Genomic DNA, 17299 nt, shown 5'->3' on the forward strand with positions numbered 1-17299 from the left:
ACATAGGCAGAGGAAGAAGCAGGCTCCCTCTGGGGAACCTGATATGGGACTTGATCCCAGGATCCCGGGATCCCGACCTAAGCCAAAGGCAGACTCTGCTCAACCACTGAACCACCCAGGCACCCCAGATCAACACAGTTTAAAAACAGAAAGTTCTTATTTGATAATTGCTCCTGAACATTCATCAGCTAACACACATTTTCCATAATGTATACATATTTTATGCATCACAAATGGTGTAGTGATTTGAGTGCTAAATACTGACATTTCCTATATAAAAAAATTAAAGAAAAAATCTTGGTTATGATAGGAAAATAATATTCTCTTTCTTAAAAAGGTCAGTGGAATCAGCTGAATAGGACGTCCAGATTGCATAGTTACATTCTAATGTAATTTAACAGAAGACTTCTTGCTACATTGTATGCAAAAACTTGATTTTTTTTTCTTTTCTTCTCTAGGGGGACTTTAGGGGGACTTCATTGAAAACCCTAGCAGCCAGTCTCTCTTTAAAAAAAAAAAAGGGCAGCCTGGGTGGCTCAGTGGTTTAGCGCTGCCTTTGGCCCAGGGCATGATCCTGGAGACCTGGGATCGAGTCCCATGTCAGGCTCCCTGCATGGAGCCTGCTTCTCCCTCTACCTGTGTCTCTGCCTGCCTCTCTCTCTCTCTCTCTCTCTCTCTGTCTCTCATGAATAAATAAATAAATAAATTAAAAAAAAATTATTTATTTGAGAGAGAGTGAGAGCACAAGCAGGGAGGAGGGACAGAGGGCAAAGAAGAAGCAGACTCCTCACTGAGCAGGGAGCCTGACATGGGGCTCGATCCCAGGACCCCAAGATCATGACGCTTAACCGACTGAGCCATCCAGGCACCCTGGCCTCTCTAGCTTGATTTGCAGAATCACCTCATATTTTACTTTCCACCAGCCCTTTGATACTTCCAGAAGGGTGCCATGAGACAAGAAAAGAAAAATCATTTTAAACATTTTGGCAAATCAGTGAATTAATTAAAAAATGGTTTATGCCAAACAGCACAAATAAATGCACAGATCACCGCTACCTTTGATATAAAGAACCATCCAAACATTAGCAGGGATTGATTAGTAAAAAACATCTGTTATATACAATTTTTTGTTAACAAGATTTATTGGAACCAGATCAGTAAAGCTCTGTTACACTGGGAGGTCTATTGGGACCTGGAAATACCTTTGTTATAGCGGACTGGAGATATACTGATGCTAATCATTAAAACAGGGTTCTACTAGCATAAGATTTATCAGAACCAGTAAGCAAACAGCACCTGGAAGAGACAGGTATTAAGAACATTTCAGGTAGAGGGCCATGAGCCACATTTGGCTTACCTGTTCGGCAGAGCCCGTCATGTGCATAAGAGGCCGTGGAAGGGGAACCTCCATCTGCAGGCTCTCTCTGTTCCAAAATAAACACAGCAGCCATAGGCAAAGAAGTGAAGCTGTAATTGAGTACTTAGGGGTCAGTTTATGTGACATCTGTGCAAAGTGAAATGCAGGTCCAGCAGAGTTCAGTGGTAGGTATGAAATTGTACCATGTTCCCATCATCAGCCTGCAGGTGTCTAATTCCACTTCTTAAAATAATAAGATACTAATAATAGAAATAATAATGTTTTCTGAAATGGAGCAGTGCATTACTCAGTGCATACTACTGAAGAGCAGTCCTTGGCCACAGAGGATATTGATCTTTCCCTCCCTTTCAGGAGAGGTCTTGGAGTATTTATTTGTGCTGGAAGATTCCCTTTAACTTTCACAGACTGCATGTTCTTAGGGCTCTGGGGGAACAGTTAGAAGCAAAAAAAAAAAAAAAAAAGTTAACACTTTTTAATATTTTATCTTCCATAAACCATGGAATCCTGTGTTTACTAGTCTGGAAAGACAAAATGCAATTTCTGGGACCAAAAAAAAAAAAAAAAATTACCCTCTTGAATTTTTTTTGGTTCTTTGTTTGAAAGCTTTTCTGCCTTTTCAAAGAGCATTTGTGAATTAATGGAAATGAAGCTCGGCTTTCTGGTGCCTGAAAATTCCAGGTTTGTGGGCCTTTTTTGTCAGTCTAGAGGAGGCCTTTTAGGCAGTACTAAGTTGAAGGCAGAATTTTAGAAGATCAACAGGAAAAGAAGACAAAGAGCTGGTTTTCTTCTGAAAGACTTTTTTAGTAACATAAACATTACTGTAGATTGCTATCTTTAAAAAGATGACAATGTTATTTTCTTGCCTGGTGTTGAAAGTTGATTAATCTCAGGCAGCAGTCTATAAATCACCATTCCTAGTCCACTGATATCATTACTTTGCATTTACATAAGTGGTTTTACTACTACAACTCAAAGCAAGCTCGGCTTTAAATCATTATTAGAGCATTTGATCATTTGGCATATGTTTTCCTGCAATTTTTTAATTGGCCTCTTGAAAGAAAACAGCTGGCAGTAATCATATAGTAAGTCAAATAGATTTGCTGAGACCCTTAGATAATTAGTAAGAAATACTCAGACAGTGGTGTTTGGAACAGTCAACATTTGGAATATAACTGATAGAACCTCATAGTATCTTTAATACCCCCCAATTTGCAAATGTCCCTATTGGAAACTTACTAGAAAAGTCATCTGTTAAGTTTGAAACACATCTGTCAGCCCAAAGATGAGTTTCTGTGGGAAGAATTTATAAACTTATATAATTCTCATATATTCACAAAAAGGGAGAGAGGGGAGGGGTATGATGTTTTCCCCGTGATTTAAGAAAGGACTTTTGAGTGAGAAGCAGCTGGAATCTTTCACACCAGCAGGACCTTTTGAAAGGAACAGAATCTGTGAAAATTTGAAACAAAATGTTCAAGTGGAAAAGTTATAAATTGTTACAGAAATCTTTGTTTTATGCACAAAAATCCATTTGACTGAGCTTTTCAAGTGTGTAATTCATTTTTCTGGGCATAGAAAAGTATTCAGATAGGGTATTTTGCAGGATGATAGTCTTCAAATCCTATGGGAATCATTTAGCTATAAAGTAAGGAGGAGATTTTGTATTATGACAGCTGCCTCTTTTATGCCGCCTTTATGTAATGTCAATATCGTATTTCTTGACCTTGTGAATAGCAGAACAGCTCACGGCTTTAACACTATGTCAGTCTTTCAAAATTAAGATTCTCACTGTAAAGGGTGATGTAGCAAACTCATCAGTTGCTTCTTTGTGCTAGTTGAGTAAAATTACTATCTTCAATTGTAGACTTCTAAAAATTCCTCAAGACTGGTTTTGAACGTTATAAATTTACAACTGTTAGAAACTCACAAAATGAAAAAAAAAAAAAAAGAAAAGAAAAAGAAACTCACAAAATGTTTTGCATTACCCTAGGAAACCAAACTCACTAATCAGGAAAAAAAAATTTGTATTTAGATAAATTGGTACTAAACATCAGAAATAAAGGCACATAATTCGTAAATGTAATTTTGCCCCTCTGTACAGTGTGACCTATTTCTTTGTGATCCATGCCCAGAATCTAGAATCTCATGCTGGAGAAGTCTCAGGGGGTCCCCCAGATGTTTCCCTCTGTCTGAAAATGGTCACACGATGCCAGGAGAAGCTTTACAGAGAAGATCCTAGCTACCAGCTTTGCGAGCGAGCCCTCCTTACACACCTAAAAATCATAGGTGATCGGAGGAGATACGCAAGTGTATAGAAATACACTCAAATAGTAACTTCTTTGTTAAACCTGAACTTGAATTTGGTTCACAAAGTAAAGAGGAAGAAAGGAAAAGGAAAGGAAAATTGTTTCCTGCACAGATTTTTTATTTTTATTTTTTTTAAGATTTTTTAAAATTATTATTTACTCATGAGAGACACAGAGAGAGAGAGGCAGAGACACAGGCAGGGGAGAAGCAGGCTCCATGCAGGGAGCCCAACGTGGGACTCGATCCCAGGACTCCAGGATCACACCCTGGGCTGAAGGCAGGCAGGATCACGCCCTGGGCTGAAGGCAGCGCCAAACCACTGAGCCACCCAGGCTGCCCTCCTCGTTTTTCCTAAAGGAAGACAAACCCATGTGGATTTTGCTAATCCTCCTATCAAATAGGATTTTTGCTTCCTTTGCCTCATGGTGTCTTGGTTAAATTTGCTGTTGCTGTTATTTGCGGCAAATTCCCTGTTTGATGTATTGCTAGAAATCTCAGAAAATCTTCTTAGTGGATCATTCAAAGTTCCTAGGCTTGATGAGTGGTATGGGCAGTAGATGAGAGACACATCATGGCAACAAACAAAAAACAAAACAAAACAAAAAACCCTAAATCAAAGGACCAGGGTAGCACTGGGAATCTACGTTTTTGCTGGTAACGTTAATAACTACCTAAAAGATTCTATTTTTCATAGAATCTGGTTAATGTTAAAAATAAGAAAACTTCGGTTTTAGTCTCAGTTCAGCAAATGACTCTCCAAGAGACCGTTTTTCTTTTTTTTTCTTTTTTTTTTTTAATTTTTTTTTTAATTTTTATTTATTTGTGATAGTCACAGAGAGAGAGAGAATGAGGCAGAGACACAGGCAGAGGGAGAAGCAGGCTCCATGCACCGGGAGCCTGACGTGGGATTCGATCCCGGGTCTCCAGGATCACGCCCTGGGCCAAAGGCAGGCGCCAAACTGCTGCGCCACCCAGGGATCCCGAGACCATTTTTCTTTTTCTAAAAATGAAACATGAACTGTTTTAGCGTGTCTTCTAAGTTGACCTTTATCAGGTGCACTGAACTCTGGGGGAGATGTCCGAGAAAGTGGAAGACCCCGGGAGAGGAAGCTGGGAACTTCCAGCATATTCATTAGGTATTAGCTTCTCACACCTCCGGAGATGGAGTGACCAGGTCTCCCATCAGGACAACTTTGTGATACGCAACCACGGCGCGAGGCCAGATCATTCCACAGGGCTGACCACCTATAAGTTAGTGCAGATGTTTACAGACAGCAGAAAGGCAAATAGAACATTTCTACATAGTTGTCCTTTGGGAAGGATTAAGAGCCATGGATCCCTTCCAGAATGTAATGGATTTGGACGGGCTTCACGCCTTAGTGATTTCTTGTTATATGTGTCTATGTAACCCTGCCCTGGGGGGAGAGCGAGAGGAACCACTACAGGCTCTAGCAGGGAAGTCAAGCCTGGGATTGTCATCGGGGAATCTTGTTTGCCAACAAACTAGTGTTTCATGGGTAAGACAATCCCTTCCTCCTTTAGCTCCTTCCTTCCCCAAATATACTTTGAACATGATGAGTGTGGGTAAACCTAGACTCCAGCTTAATTGCCTCTCCCACAGCGTCAGCCAGTCAAAGCCCGTCCCTTAAGAGTGCCTTTCGATATTTGCAGTGAATCAGATCCCTGTTCTCGGGGTGCTTGTAGTTAAACAGGGAAGAGGCAAGACCCAGAAATCCATCACTGTGGGCTCTCCAGTGTTTGGTGAACTGAGTATTTGCTTAAACTATGCCTTAATGGCATGTGAGTAAGAACTTCAAACCCTCCTTGGGAATTGAACTGTCCTGAACGCGAGTGGCTTACCTGTGTGAAGACCTCCAGGGGCTGACCACTGCATCCTGGAAGAGTTTGAACTCTGTGCCTGCGAGTGAAGGTTCTCAACATTCTGTGCCTAATCTGCCTTTCATTTGGCCTTATTTCCTCTTACCTCCCCTGCACCCCACTACTACTGAGCTCATACCGCATTGCTCTTTTGACGTCACTGCCCAGCATCCCAGTGACCAGTATCTGCCTTGTTCTGTGTGAGCAGCACAGAAGCTGCTCCCATAGCCTTGGTTAGAGCTGAGGACCAGGGGGGCCTGGAGGGCTCAGGGGTTGAGCATCTGCCTTTGGCTCAAGGCATGATCCCGGGGTCCTGAATTGAGTCCCGCATTGGACTCCTTGTAGGGAGCCTGCTTTTCCCCCTGCCTGTGTCTCTGCCTCTCTCTCTGTGTGTCTCATGAATAAGTAAATAAAATCTTTTTAAAAAGTAAAATAGGGATGCCTGGGTGGCTCAGCAGTTGGGTGCTTGCCTTTGGCTCAGGTCGTGATCCCGGGATCTGGGATCAAGCCCCGCATCACGTTCCCTGCATGGAGCCTGCTTATCCCTCTGCCTGTGTCTCTGTCTCTCTCTCTCAGTCATGTCTCTTATGAATAAATAAATAAATCCTTAAAAAAAAAGTAAAATAAAAAAAGAACCGAGGACCAAGGCAGGCTCCATGGGGTGAGCCTCTGCCAGCCCAATAGGAGCCATGAGACACTTGCTGGACCAGGAGAGGGAAATACCCTCTAAATAGCAAAACCTCCATCCCAAGGTGGAGGCCAGTAATTGCCTCTGGAGGTAAAGAGTGGATGCAAACACCAAATACACTGGCCCAGTGGGGATGCAGGTCTATTGAGTGTGCAGAGAGGAATCAAGCCTCTGAAAAACACTGGCTAAAACCAGGAGAGTATTTATTTAAGTATCCTTCAAACCTGAGAACATGGGAGTCTGTGGAAAAAGGGATTTCTGGTGCCAGGACCTCCTACTAGTACCAGATAATCCACTTCCCACTCTCAGAGTCATTTCCAGGCCTTGTCAAAAGCAAAGGTTATTTATTTGTCATATTTTAGACAACAGTTTCCAGCATGTGGTCAATCCAAGCGAAGAAAACCAGACTTGTGTGTCAGCAAGGGAAACAGCTCTCAAGGAGCAGCAGTCAGGCTGCCCATTCTTTTTTTTTTTTAAGATTTTATTTATTTATTCATGAGAGACAGAGACAGAGAGAGAGAGAGGCAGAGACACAGGCAGAGGGAGAAGCAGGCTCCATGCAGGGAGCCCGACGTGGGACTCAATCCCGGGACCCCAGGATCACGCCCTGGGCCGAAGGCAGATGTTCAACTGCTGAGCCACCCAGGCATCCCCTGGGCTGCCCCTTCTTGCAGGCCTTTGAGCCCATGACCAATCCCTGGGAGCTTCTCCCATGGGATACGGGTGACTCTTTTCCTCCCAGATTCATGCTGCTCAGGGACACTTGGTCTCTGGCTCTCTCTGCTTTCAGGCTATCTGTGAGCACTCTGCTCTGCCCTATTCTGTGCCCCCGGGGAGAGGGCCACTGGGCTCTGCACCTTGTGTGTTCTCTTCTCTCTATATTAAATACATAAATTTAAAGGGAGCACCCCTTCCTCCTCCCCCCACTTTTCATTAAAAGGGAACAAATGTGGGGTCTCAGCTGAGGCCGCTGGGTAGGGTTGGATCCTGTAGTGCGGGTGTCTAGGACAGAGGGTGAGCCATTCCTGGGCATTATCTCTGTCCCATTCCTCTCTTCCAGCAATGAGGTGGTGAGGAGTGACTTGAAGAAGCTGCCAGCACTTCCCACTCAAGCCCTGAAGGAGCACCCTTCCCTGGCCTACTGGTAAGTTGCACCCCCTCTGCACACCCCTCAGGAGCGAGCCCTCCTGGGGTGCAGGGGGCTAGGGGCTGCCGAGGGGGCAGGCTAGACCAACGTGTCGGAGTGACTTGGGCCTGTGTCAGACCACTTCCCGCGTGTATATAGATGCCACGGTTTGCGTGAGACCTCCTTTTTCTATTTTCTTTCTTTAAAAAGAAAAAAGAAAACCTTCTAAAATTTCACTTTGGATGCTTTGCCTCCTTGGAGACCCTTTCATGTGCTGCTCAAGTTTCGTTCTGGAATCCTTGTCATTTGATGACAGGATGTGTGAGGTTTTGAGATGTGGGAGGACTACAGGGTTTTTTTTTTCTTCTTCTTCACTGAAGAGAGAGATTGATTCTTTGATTTTCCCACAATGTTTCATATCTTCTCATTTAGCTGCCATGTAACATTGTGCCCTTGTTCATCTGTCAGGCCCTAAATTACTGATTCTGAATAGCAAGGGCATGTGAAAGGGTCCCGGAGTGTGGTTCTGGTCACAGTCGAGCACGGCCTGCATTCCTGGGTGATATGTGCAAACACTGTGCACACAGGCCCTGGCCACTGTCCCCTGACAAGCGACAGTGCCGCGTCCCTTCTGACTTCTTTATGGCAAGCATTGGCCGCTTTTATAATAAATAATCATTAAATTGTAGCATGTGACTCTTCTAAGCACATCTTTGTTATGCTTTATGAAACGTATGGATGGCAAGCATTTCATCTCATCGGGACACGTCTGCAGTCAGCACGCTAGGGTCTCAACCATTCAGGTGGCTCTGGGAGACCCCTTTGGCTGGGATTAGGCATGTTGTGATGCGGAAGGGCATGAGCCAGATTAAACTCTAGTCCAGAAGAAGTTTCTCCTCAAGAGACCATGAGATGGGGCAGCGGGAGCAGAAATGAGAAGCTAGACCCTGGGGCAGAGAGCTCCCTCCAGGGTGCTGACATGCTCTCCCCACCCAATCTCTTCTCACTGAGCTTTTTCTTTTTTTTTTTTTTTTTCCATTCATCCTTTGCTAACATAGATGGCGCTCCACAGTGGCTTTGTGTAATTACAATCTAGCCCCCAGGAACAGAATCTGTTTAGCCTGCAGGGACTAACTACCCTGTCTGCATGTGTGAACACCAACATGTGTTCCTGGGGTCCTGTTGGCCTCTCCCCAATCCCCTGTGCTCCCTGGGCCTCATCTTCTGTGTCCTCCTACCATCCCCCCAGCTGCTCATTCTTAGGAAACCAGTGGTGAAAGAGCTAGAGATACAAGAATATAACTCTGGAAGCCAGTAGTTTCTACATAAAGCGGTGTGTTTGCCAGGTAGAGGCTGTGATGTTGCTGGGTTGTCTGGGGTCAAAGTTGCTATTTTAGCCTAAACCATCCCTCTGTGATCTCATTCAGTTGTTTCCAGACACTTCCTACACCTCGTGCTTACCAATTCCTCTGTAACTTTCCCTCTCTCCTTCCTTCTCTCTGTCTCTGTCTCTCTGTCTCTATTTCTCTTTCATTTTCTCCACAGTCTGTTCCATGCTCCCATGTTATTACTAATACAGAAATGCTGTATCTTCTCTTGTGTCAATATGAACATCTTCATCTTCATCTGCATCTGTAATCTTGCCGGAGTGTCCCTCTGTGTCTGTGACCTGGCCAGCACTTTCCCTGGGCCTCCTTTAGACCCAGAGACACCCATGCCACTGTGCGCACTCACAGAGAGGATGCAGAACTGAGGGCTATTTCTGAAGTGGGTGCCTTCCAGCTCCACAGCCCAGACAAGCCAGTAGCATGGACCATCCTGTTGACTTATTGCTAAAAATCACCTTATTCCACTGTGCTTGGCTAGCTGTAGTTGACCCTCCTCTCCTAATCTACTTATTTGGTTTTCTTTAAAAAAAAAAAAAAGCAAAGATTTCAGGAAGGAATAAATGCTGCTCATGCTTCAGAGACTGGAGACAAAGCTGGCAGACCAAGCATGTTCATGGACTTCTGTTGGCCTTGGTATCATCACACATCTCTGCGATTTACCATCACCCCTTGTTGGTGGAGGAGATCTTCACTGGCCCTGACCTCACAATCTCTATCGAGCTGCCCACAGCCCTGATTATCCCTGAATGGAGGACACATATTTGCAGTTCTTCGAGGCTCTCCTGCTCGCGCTGGCCTTCACAGACGAGGCAGATGGCCTTCAGGCCAGAAAAGGCCATAGGCAGCCCATCCACACTAGTCAGGAAAGGCATTACAGCCTAGAGAGCAAAGCAGTGGGTTTTAGAATCCCAGCCACGTTTCTGAACATGGGGTAATGACAGCTCAGGAAGCTTGACTTACTTGACTTACTTCTCTGCTGCCTCAATTTCCCATCTATAAAATGGAATTAACCATACCAACCGAATCCAGACTCTAATTAAGAGCGGAAGAAGTCACATAATGCAATTAGCAAGTAGTGAAAGGTGCATAGGAATGCTGAGTAATCATGCAGTAATCCTTTCTGCTGCTTTTCCCTCAGCGTGTAACAAGCTTGGACTTACTCCTCGGGGTTTCCCAATTGGCAGGCATCTGAGGCAGAGGTTAGAATTATGTGTTCAGGGCCACAGAACAGAGCCATATGAGGGCCCTGACCTGGATTCTCCCGAGGGCCTACCTTGCAAATGCTGGACACCCCCCACCCTCACAGCACCCACGCCAGCTATGCAGGGACATCTACCTTTACTCCAGAATCACTGCCCCCGGCTGGTGATGGCTCCTCTAAGACAGGAAACCATGTCACCATCCCCATGTTTCCTCTTGATCCCCCATGCATTTCCTGGGCCCCTGGCCTGCAGAGAGATGATCTCACTGAAAGACTAGCGAAGCCTAGTCAGCCTTAACCGCTGTCTTTTCCCTTCGTGTGACGCGGTGTCTTCCAGTTAGTGTTTTAGAGTTCTATTTGCTCTGGCTGGTGCATTTTTTATAGTTATTCCATTGAGTTCCTGCCACAGATCTGGGGTCGCTGGGAAACTCTGCAAAGCTCAGTGCACTTGAGCACATCTGTAAATTCCAGAGGAAGTGGGGGGAGAGATGGGGGCAGAATGGCTTCTCGGTGAGTATGGCAGGTGATCATAGGATGGGCCCACGGTGTTTCAATTGGGCCCAAAGATTTGGGAGAAGCTGAAGAAGGAGAGGGGATCCCTGGGTGGCTCAGCGGTTTAGCGCCTGCCTTTGGCCCAGGGTGCAATCCTGGAGTCCTGGGATCGAGTCCCACGTCGGGCTCCCAGCATGGAGCCTGCTTCTCCCTCCTCCTGTGTCTCTGCCTCTCTCTCTCTCTGTCTGTGTGTCTATCATAAATAAATAAATAAATAAATAAATAAATAGTCTTAAAAAAAAAAAAAAAAAGAAAGAGAGAGAGAAAAGCTGAAGAAGGAGAAGCTAGATATTGTAGCCTCACCGTTGGCCCCGGGCAGCAGGAGATCCTGGGAGCCGTGGTGGTAGCAGAGCCCTGCAGCTGTCGGGCACTGAGAAACAGCTGCCTGTGGTGCTTCTGATTTACGCAGGGTGTTGGTCTGAGCCTCCAGTGTGTTCGCAGCTACGGCACAACATTGATTTTTATCTCCCCAGCCCAGCCCAGGGATCCTCCCTCCCATCGGCTCACATCCACACTGAGCTGCTTGCCCCTGGATCCAAGAGTTGACCTCACAAAATGCTAGATCCTGTGGTAGGAAACATGCCAAAGCATGTGAGTGGGAGACGTGCAAGCTAGAAGAGGAACCCTGCAAATGTCCCAACAGATCTCCAAAGGTCTGGTGAGGTGGTGCTCTCCCCAGGCAGCATGCTCCTGGAGAATGCTCTCGGGAGAGGGCTTTCTCACACTCTGTGCAGAGCGTCCCAGGTTGCCTGGGAGCCGAGGAGAAATAGATCTGCATCTGCCCCTTTCTGAACACAAAGTGTTCAGACCCCACCCAAATGACTCTCCAACCAGAGAAGGGCTCCTTGGGGCTAGCCAGTTTCCGTTCTGAGCGTAAAGATGCTCGCTTGGGAAGAGTCAGATGATTGTACATACCCCAGATTTCAGAATACTAAAATGAAGAGGGAGCCATTCAATAGTAAGATAATAATTGGGAAAATCAATAAATTACCCCCAAGTAGTAGTTAGTGAACATACAGGAGACATTATCTCTAGAAATGGCCTTTCTTTTTTTTAAGATTTTATTTATTCATTCATGAGAAACAGAGAGACAGAGACACAGGCAGAGGGAGAAGCAGGCTCCATGTAGGGAGCCCAACATGGGACTCGATCCTGGGTCTCCAGGATCACGTCCTGGGCCAAAGGTGGCGCTAGACCGCTGAGCTACCCAGGCTGCCCCCTTTTTTTCCTTTGGAAAAAAAAAAAAGGCAAGAATAGGCTTTAGATCACCTCAGATACCAAATAAATACATAATGACCAGATCACAGAGTCCAAGTCTTTCGGACTTGACTTCTCAGCAGGTGGGATGTGCTTCCCCTCTGGCTCTCCTTGTTACTTCTGTGCTTCCAAAGGTAGCAGCCATAGCTCCCTGGGCACCAGAGTCACTTCTCAGAGTCCCTTCATGCCCCCTGCTCTGTCAAAGCGGGGTCTGGCTGGCTGGCCAGTGTCCCCCAAGGCGCAAGCTAGTCTCTTGTTTTAGGAGTAAGATTTCAAGACATCAAGGAGTTCTCATCTCACTTCTAGTAGCTGGCATGGTGTTTCCCAGTGCTTCTCTGGGCCTCTGATTATCTCGTGGTTTGGATTAGCCAGGCCCAAATTCCAGAACTTTCCCAACCTCACTGGAAGCCCTCAACCCTGACCACTAATTCACACTAGGGAAGCCCTGGGCATTCTGTTGAGGTCAACGCCTGCCCTCCTGTGTGAGGTCCTGTGCGCACAGGGTTCAGGAGATGAGGAGGGTGAGGAAGACATGTGGGCGTTCCAGCCAAAGCATCACCCCGATGTTCAGCCAGCGGTTTTCCTCCCCCTTCATTCTGTGTCCCTCTCCAGTGAGACACATGCTCACTGCTGCTTCCTCCCCTCCCCTCATAGCATTTCCTGCAAGGAGCGGACCCCAAGGAAATCTGTAGCCCGAGGCACATCACTTAGGCTGAGTTCAGAAGTACCACTCAGGGCAAATCATTTCTAAGAGAGCTATCAGCTCCTTGGAGCTTCTCTTAAGATTGCTCAGGCTCAGAGGAAGTATCTCCATTAGCAGGGTGCTGGGTGGTGACCCAGGGACTATATGTAACAGAATCTTTGTCTTATAATTCTAGCGAGGATCGAGTAATTGAGCACTATAAGAAACTGAATGGCCAGACCAGAGGTCAAGCAATTGTAAAGTAAGTGGTCCCCTCCCAGCTCCCATGAGGCTGTGTGTGTGTGTGTGTGCATGTAGCATGTGTCAGGGCTGTTCAGTTCTGAACAGCTGGATGGACATATCTCCACGGGGGGATGGTTCCGTTTCATTTTCAAGTCAGTAATCCCCCCAAGAGCTTTGTCATGCACATGCACACACAAATATGTATATGATTCCAGTTCTGCCGAATAACCACCCTTGTGTGTGTGTGTGTGTCTGTGTGTGCGTGCACCTGTGCTGTCTTCCCAGCTACATGAGCATTGTGGAGTCTCTTCCGACCTACGGAGTTCACTATTATGCGGTGAAGGTAAGTGCCAAGCCTGCCCTAAAAACAAAACCCAAAACAACCCACAAGCACCTCTCACTTTTTTCCTTTTCAGTCTTACTGAAGATCTGGTGGGCGGACTGGCAGTGGGCAGGGTGGAGGACTTGGTCAGGATGACTGTGTCCTAGGGGAAGTTGAAGTTCTGGAGCTTCCCCCTTGTGGGAGGACTTGATGCAGTTTCTCTTCAAAACTCACGTTTCCTCATGTAAAGTGGGTACAATAAATCACTACTTCCTTTTATACTCAGAAGAATCTTGGGAGGTCGGGACCGCAGATTCCATCTAAATGCAATGAATTGCAGAGAACAAAAACTTTAAGCAGAATCAGCAATGTTTTTCTTGGTGGTCAGATGCCACATAGGCAGTTTTGGAGAAGGACTGGCATTAGCGGCTGACAGATTAAGTACATGGCTGTTTAAGGAGACAGATCTTGTCTTTTTAAATATTGTGATGTTCAGTCCTATGGAACACAGACTCTATTTCCAAACTCTCTTTAATTTTATCCGTAATGCCCATGTCTGGGATCCCTTCCTTGAAATAATAGACAAGGATGTGCTGGTGTGCCCTTATCTGTGATGAGAAAGGATACTTTTCCTCCCTTAGTTTACCACAACATGCAGAGTTTAAGTCATTACCTAAAGTCCAGCCAAAAAGTGCAGAAAACCCTCTTGAATGCAAGATGGTTCCACCAGCCAACCTGAGGTTCTCTTGCTCTTTGGCCAGTTTCTTTCCACAAGGTTCCATCCAGCTGTATTTTTAATTCCTTTGGGCTAGAACATGCTCCATGTTTCATTTATCTTTGTGTCGCTCGTGGCAGCCTACACAACACTTTGCATGTCCTTGGTACATGTTCAGTTGCCTCTGTCTTCCACTAACCTGCAGCCTTCGGATGGCCAAGACTGTGTGTTGCATCCTGTTACTTATTCCTGAAACCCAGTGTGGCACCTGACACATTGAAGATGCTCAGTAGATATTTACTAAATAAATGTTACTGAGCATTGAACTGGGTCATTGAGGTATACTTCCATGATAGGAACAAATGTCAGAACTCTATTCATGGAGCCCAGATATGAGGCATATGCAGGGACGCCAGTCCGACCCAGCAGCTCAGCTCAGGATCTCTCATAAAGCCTGAAACTGTTAAATCCTTCCTGATGTCCTACCAAAGCTCTTCCAACCAAGGGAGGCCATAATCCCTCTTCACCATCATTCATGAAACTCACAGAACTGTCACCACCATTCCTGCCCAGAAGTTCTCAGGCTTAAGCTGGAGGTCTTATCAGGAGTGTCACCTTTCCTTTTGAGCCCCCTCCCATCCCCATGAGGGAGATGAATCCATGAAGGAGAACCCCAACCTGAGAGGCCACACGCTGTCATGTGCCCAGTGAATTCATTGGGCAGTCAACCCCCAAGAGGAAATTGGACAGTCTGTGACATGGGGTTGAACATCCACAGCACTGGCTGCCAGGGTTCCACACATAGCTGAGTCCATTTCCTAGAGTCCATTTCCACTTCACCGTCTTGTTACCATAAAGAAACGTAAGGATCCAACAGTAGTTCCTGACATTGTTACAAGAGGCATTTCATAGAAATCAGCCAGTGAGTCTGTCGCTCCGTTGTGGAAATATTCTGTGGGGCCATATGGCAAAGGGGTCTGCATTCTAGAAAGTGAACAAGGACTTGCCTGGACTAGGTGCTTTCATTCACTGTTTGTTCATAATTTGATCTCACCTCCATTGCTCATACTTAAAATAGAGCTTACGAAATTTGCTACCCCCACAAAAGTCTCCTAGGTGTTGGAAGACCATCAAGGTAGATATCAGACTATATAGACAAAGTGGAAATTTTTGGCCGGAGACTTCATCCAGCCTTTTACTTGTATAAACCTGTGTCGTCCCATCTCTTTGTCAGCCCCAGAGCTTGACAAAAGGGTGGCCTCTGATGAATATGCTTTCTGCCCTCCAGTGCAACTTGAGAAACATGCTCTTCTGCCATTCATGAGAGCAGAAGCATACCCTGTGATTTTCAGAGTGTCAGAAGTAAGTGCATGTTTGGCTCTTGGAATCTCCAGGCTTAAGCAGTTGCTCTCCTACTTATTTGGAGAAAGAGCACAGGAAGCCAAGCCAGCCCAAACCAACCAGATCCAGCCTCACCAGTCAGTGGCCTCGTGATTTCACAGATGCCATGTTCTGTGGGGTGGCGACCACCCTTACCTGGGCAACCCGAAGCTGCGGTGGTATTGAATCCCCTGTGCTGTTCTCTGAAACTGTTGCAGGACACACAGGCGCTTTCCAGAGACAGAGGATTTATACCTTTAAAAAAATGTGTAGGAAATCACATACCCTGAAACTTTTCTAAAAATTCAAAGTGTATTTTCTTGCCAGTCTTCTTTATCATTGTGTTTACATTGAAATAACTCATACGAGTATTTGAAAAGCATGAAGCCTGTTTTGAGTTGTTAAGAATCTACCATGGGTTATACTGGGTTATTCATAGGTGTGGCAACTAGGACAAATCTAGGGAATGGCTGCTTCATATGCCCACTTGGCTCCTAGCATCCAGGAGCTTTAGAACAGCTCAGAGTCCTCCTACCTGAATGTCGGATCACAGTTTACAATCTGGTGGCAAGAGGTCTCTGTTGAAGGAATAAAGAGAGGGACTTGGTGTTTCTTCTAATTCAGATCTCAGAAGGTCTAGGCTTCGATTTTGCTACTTTTGTCTGACAGCGGGAGTCACACAGTCCAACGGATCTCTTAAAATGAGCAGGACCACATGGTGGCATCTGCCCACCCTGCACTGCCATTGACCTGCTGGAGGGATGGGGTAGGCCCTGAGTATAACAGAACCAACCCTTTGCTTTGATTTCTTTGTCTTTGAAATCGGAGGAATCTTAAATGCATGTTACTGAGTGAAAGAAGCCAAGCTGAAAAGTCTACATACTATATGATTCCAACTATATGACATTCTGGAAGAGGTAAAACTATGGGCCAGAACTTAGGACAGGGAGAAGAAGGGGTAAATAGGTGGAACACAGTATTTTCAGGACAGTAAACTACTCTGTTTGATGTTATAATGGTGGATACATATCATTGTACATTTGTCCATTCTCATGGAGTATTCCACACCAAGAATGAACCCTAATGTAACCTCTGGACTGTGGGTGATCATGATGGATCAATGTAGGTTCATCAAGTTATAACAAATGTTCCCCTCTGGTGGGGATGTTGATAGTGGGGGAGACTCTGCAGGTATGGAGGCAGGAGTGTGTGGGAAATCTCTGTACTTCCTTCTCCATTTTGTTGTGAACCTCAGACTTCTCTTTGAAAAACCACCAACTTAAAAAAAAGATTTTTAGAGGAGTCACCTTCTCCATGGTCCCTTCTAAGCTGTGATAGTCGATGATACCTTCTCTGCTCAGAAGGTCATTTCATTAGAATGCTCTCAGATTTTTCTGTTGTGGTGAAACCTGAAATCTTAGAAGGAGACAAAGAATTCTCTACTTACTCAAAGAGGGGGAAGGACCACAGTGTGCTGCTGGTTGGGAGCAGAGCTGGGTCCCCATCCCAGGGCATGTTCCATGGCACCTGTTCACATAACTGAGCATCATCTGCTGATAGGGCACATCCATTAAGGTGGAAAGTAGAGAGGTGGACTCCATCCATTTCAAGGGATTTGCATTTTCCTCTGTCATCACGAGAGCCAGGAGGCCTTCCCTAGGTTCCTGTATGTGTTCTCTGGCTCTGTATTTACCCATACTCCTTTCCATGCCCTAGGACAAGCAGGGGATACCATGGTGGCTGGGACTGAGCTACAAAGGAATCTTCCAGTATGACTACCACGATAAAGTGAAGCCGAGGAAGGTAAGCAGGCTCTCCTTTGTGGGCGTCTGGCTGTCAGAGAGAAGTGAGTAGAAATGTTACATTGTGCAGCCTCCGGGCTCAGCCGTCACCTGCTAATTTGAATGTATACAAATTACTCCATGGTAATCCAGTCTGAGTTCCCAGGTAAATATTTTTTCTCCTGGTCACTCGGGAGATCTGAGCTGTTATAATTATTTAAGATAAGGAGACTGGCCCAGCTCTCCCAAAGCAGATGGGCAAAAGGGCTTTGAGAGACTGTCCTGTTCCTCGATTTCCTGGCTGGGGAGGGTGGGGGCTCCATCCACTTGCAAAAGGGAGAGAATGTCTCTCTTCAGCTCTGAGGCCAATCTGAGCTTTCCCAGAGCATTCTGGTGTGCTT

The 17299-nt window shown here is 45.7% G+C and overlaps 1 protein-coding gene across 13 annotated transcripts in view; it reads left to right on the forward strand.

The window, feature by feature from the left end:
* Window positions 1–17299, forward strand: part of FRMD4A (FERM domain containing 4A) — a 736083-nt gene that overhangs the window by 629265 nt on the left and 89519 nt on the right. For all 13 annotated transcript variants that reach the window (XM_038530061.1, XM_038530064.1, XM_038530066.1 and 10 more), the window contains 4 exons: window positions 7312–7395; window positions 12654–12719; window positions 12986–13043; window positions 16834–16920. In XM_038530061.1, coding sequence (XP_038385989.1) covers window positions 7312–7395; window positions 12654–12719; window positions 12986–13043; window positions 16834–16920 — 295 coding nt within the window. The remainder of the gene's footprint in view (window positions 1–7311; window positions 7396–12653; window positions 12720–12985; window positions 13044–16833; window positions 16921–17299) is intronic.

This window comes from Canis lupus, chromosome 2, assembly GCF_011100685.1.
Source record: "Canis lupus familiaris isolate Mischka breed German Shepherd chromosome 2, alternate assembly UU_Cfam_GSD_1.0, whole genome shotgun sequence".
NCBI lineage: Eukaryota > Metazoa > Chordata > Mammalia > Carnivora > Canidae > Canis > Canis lupus.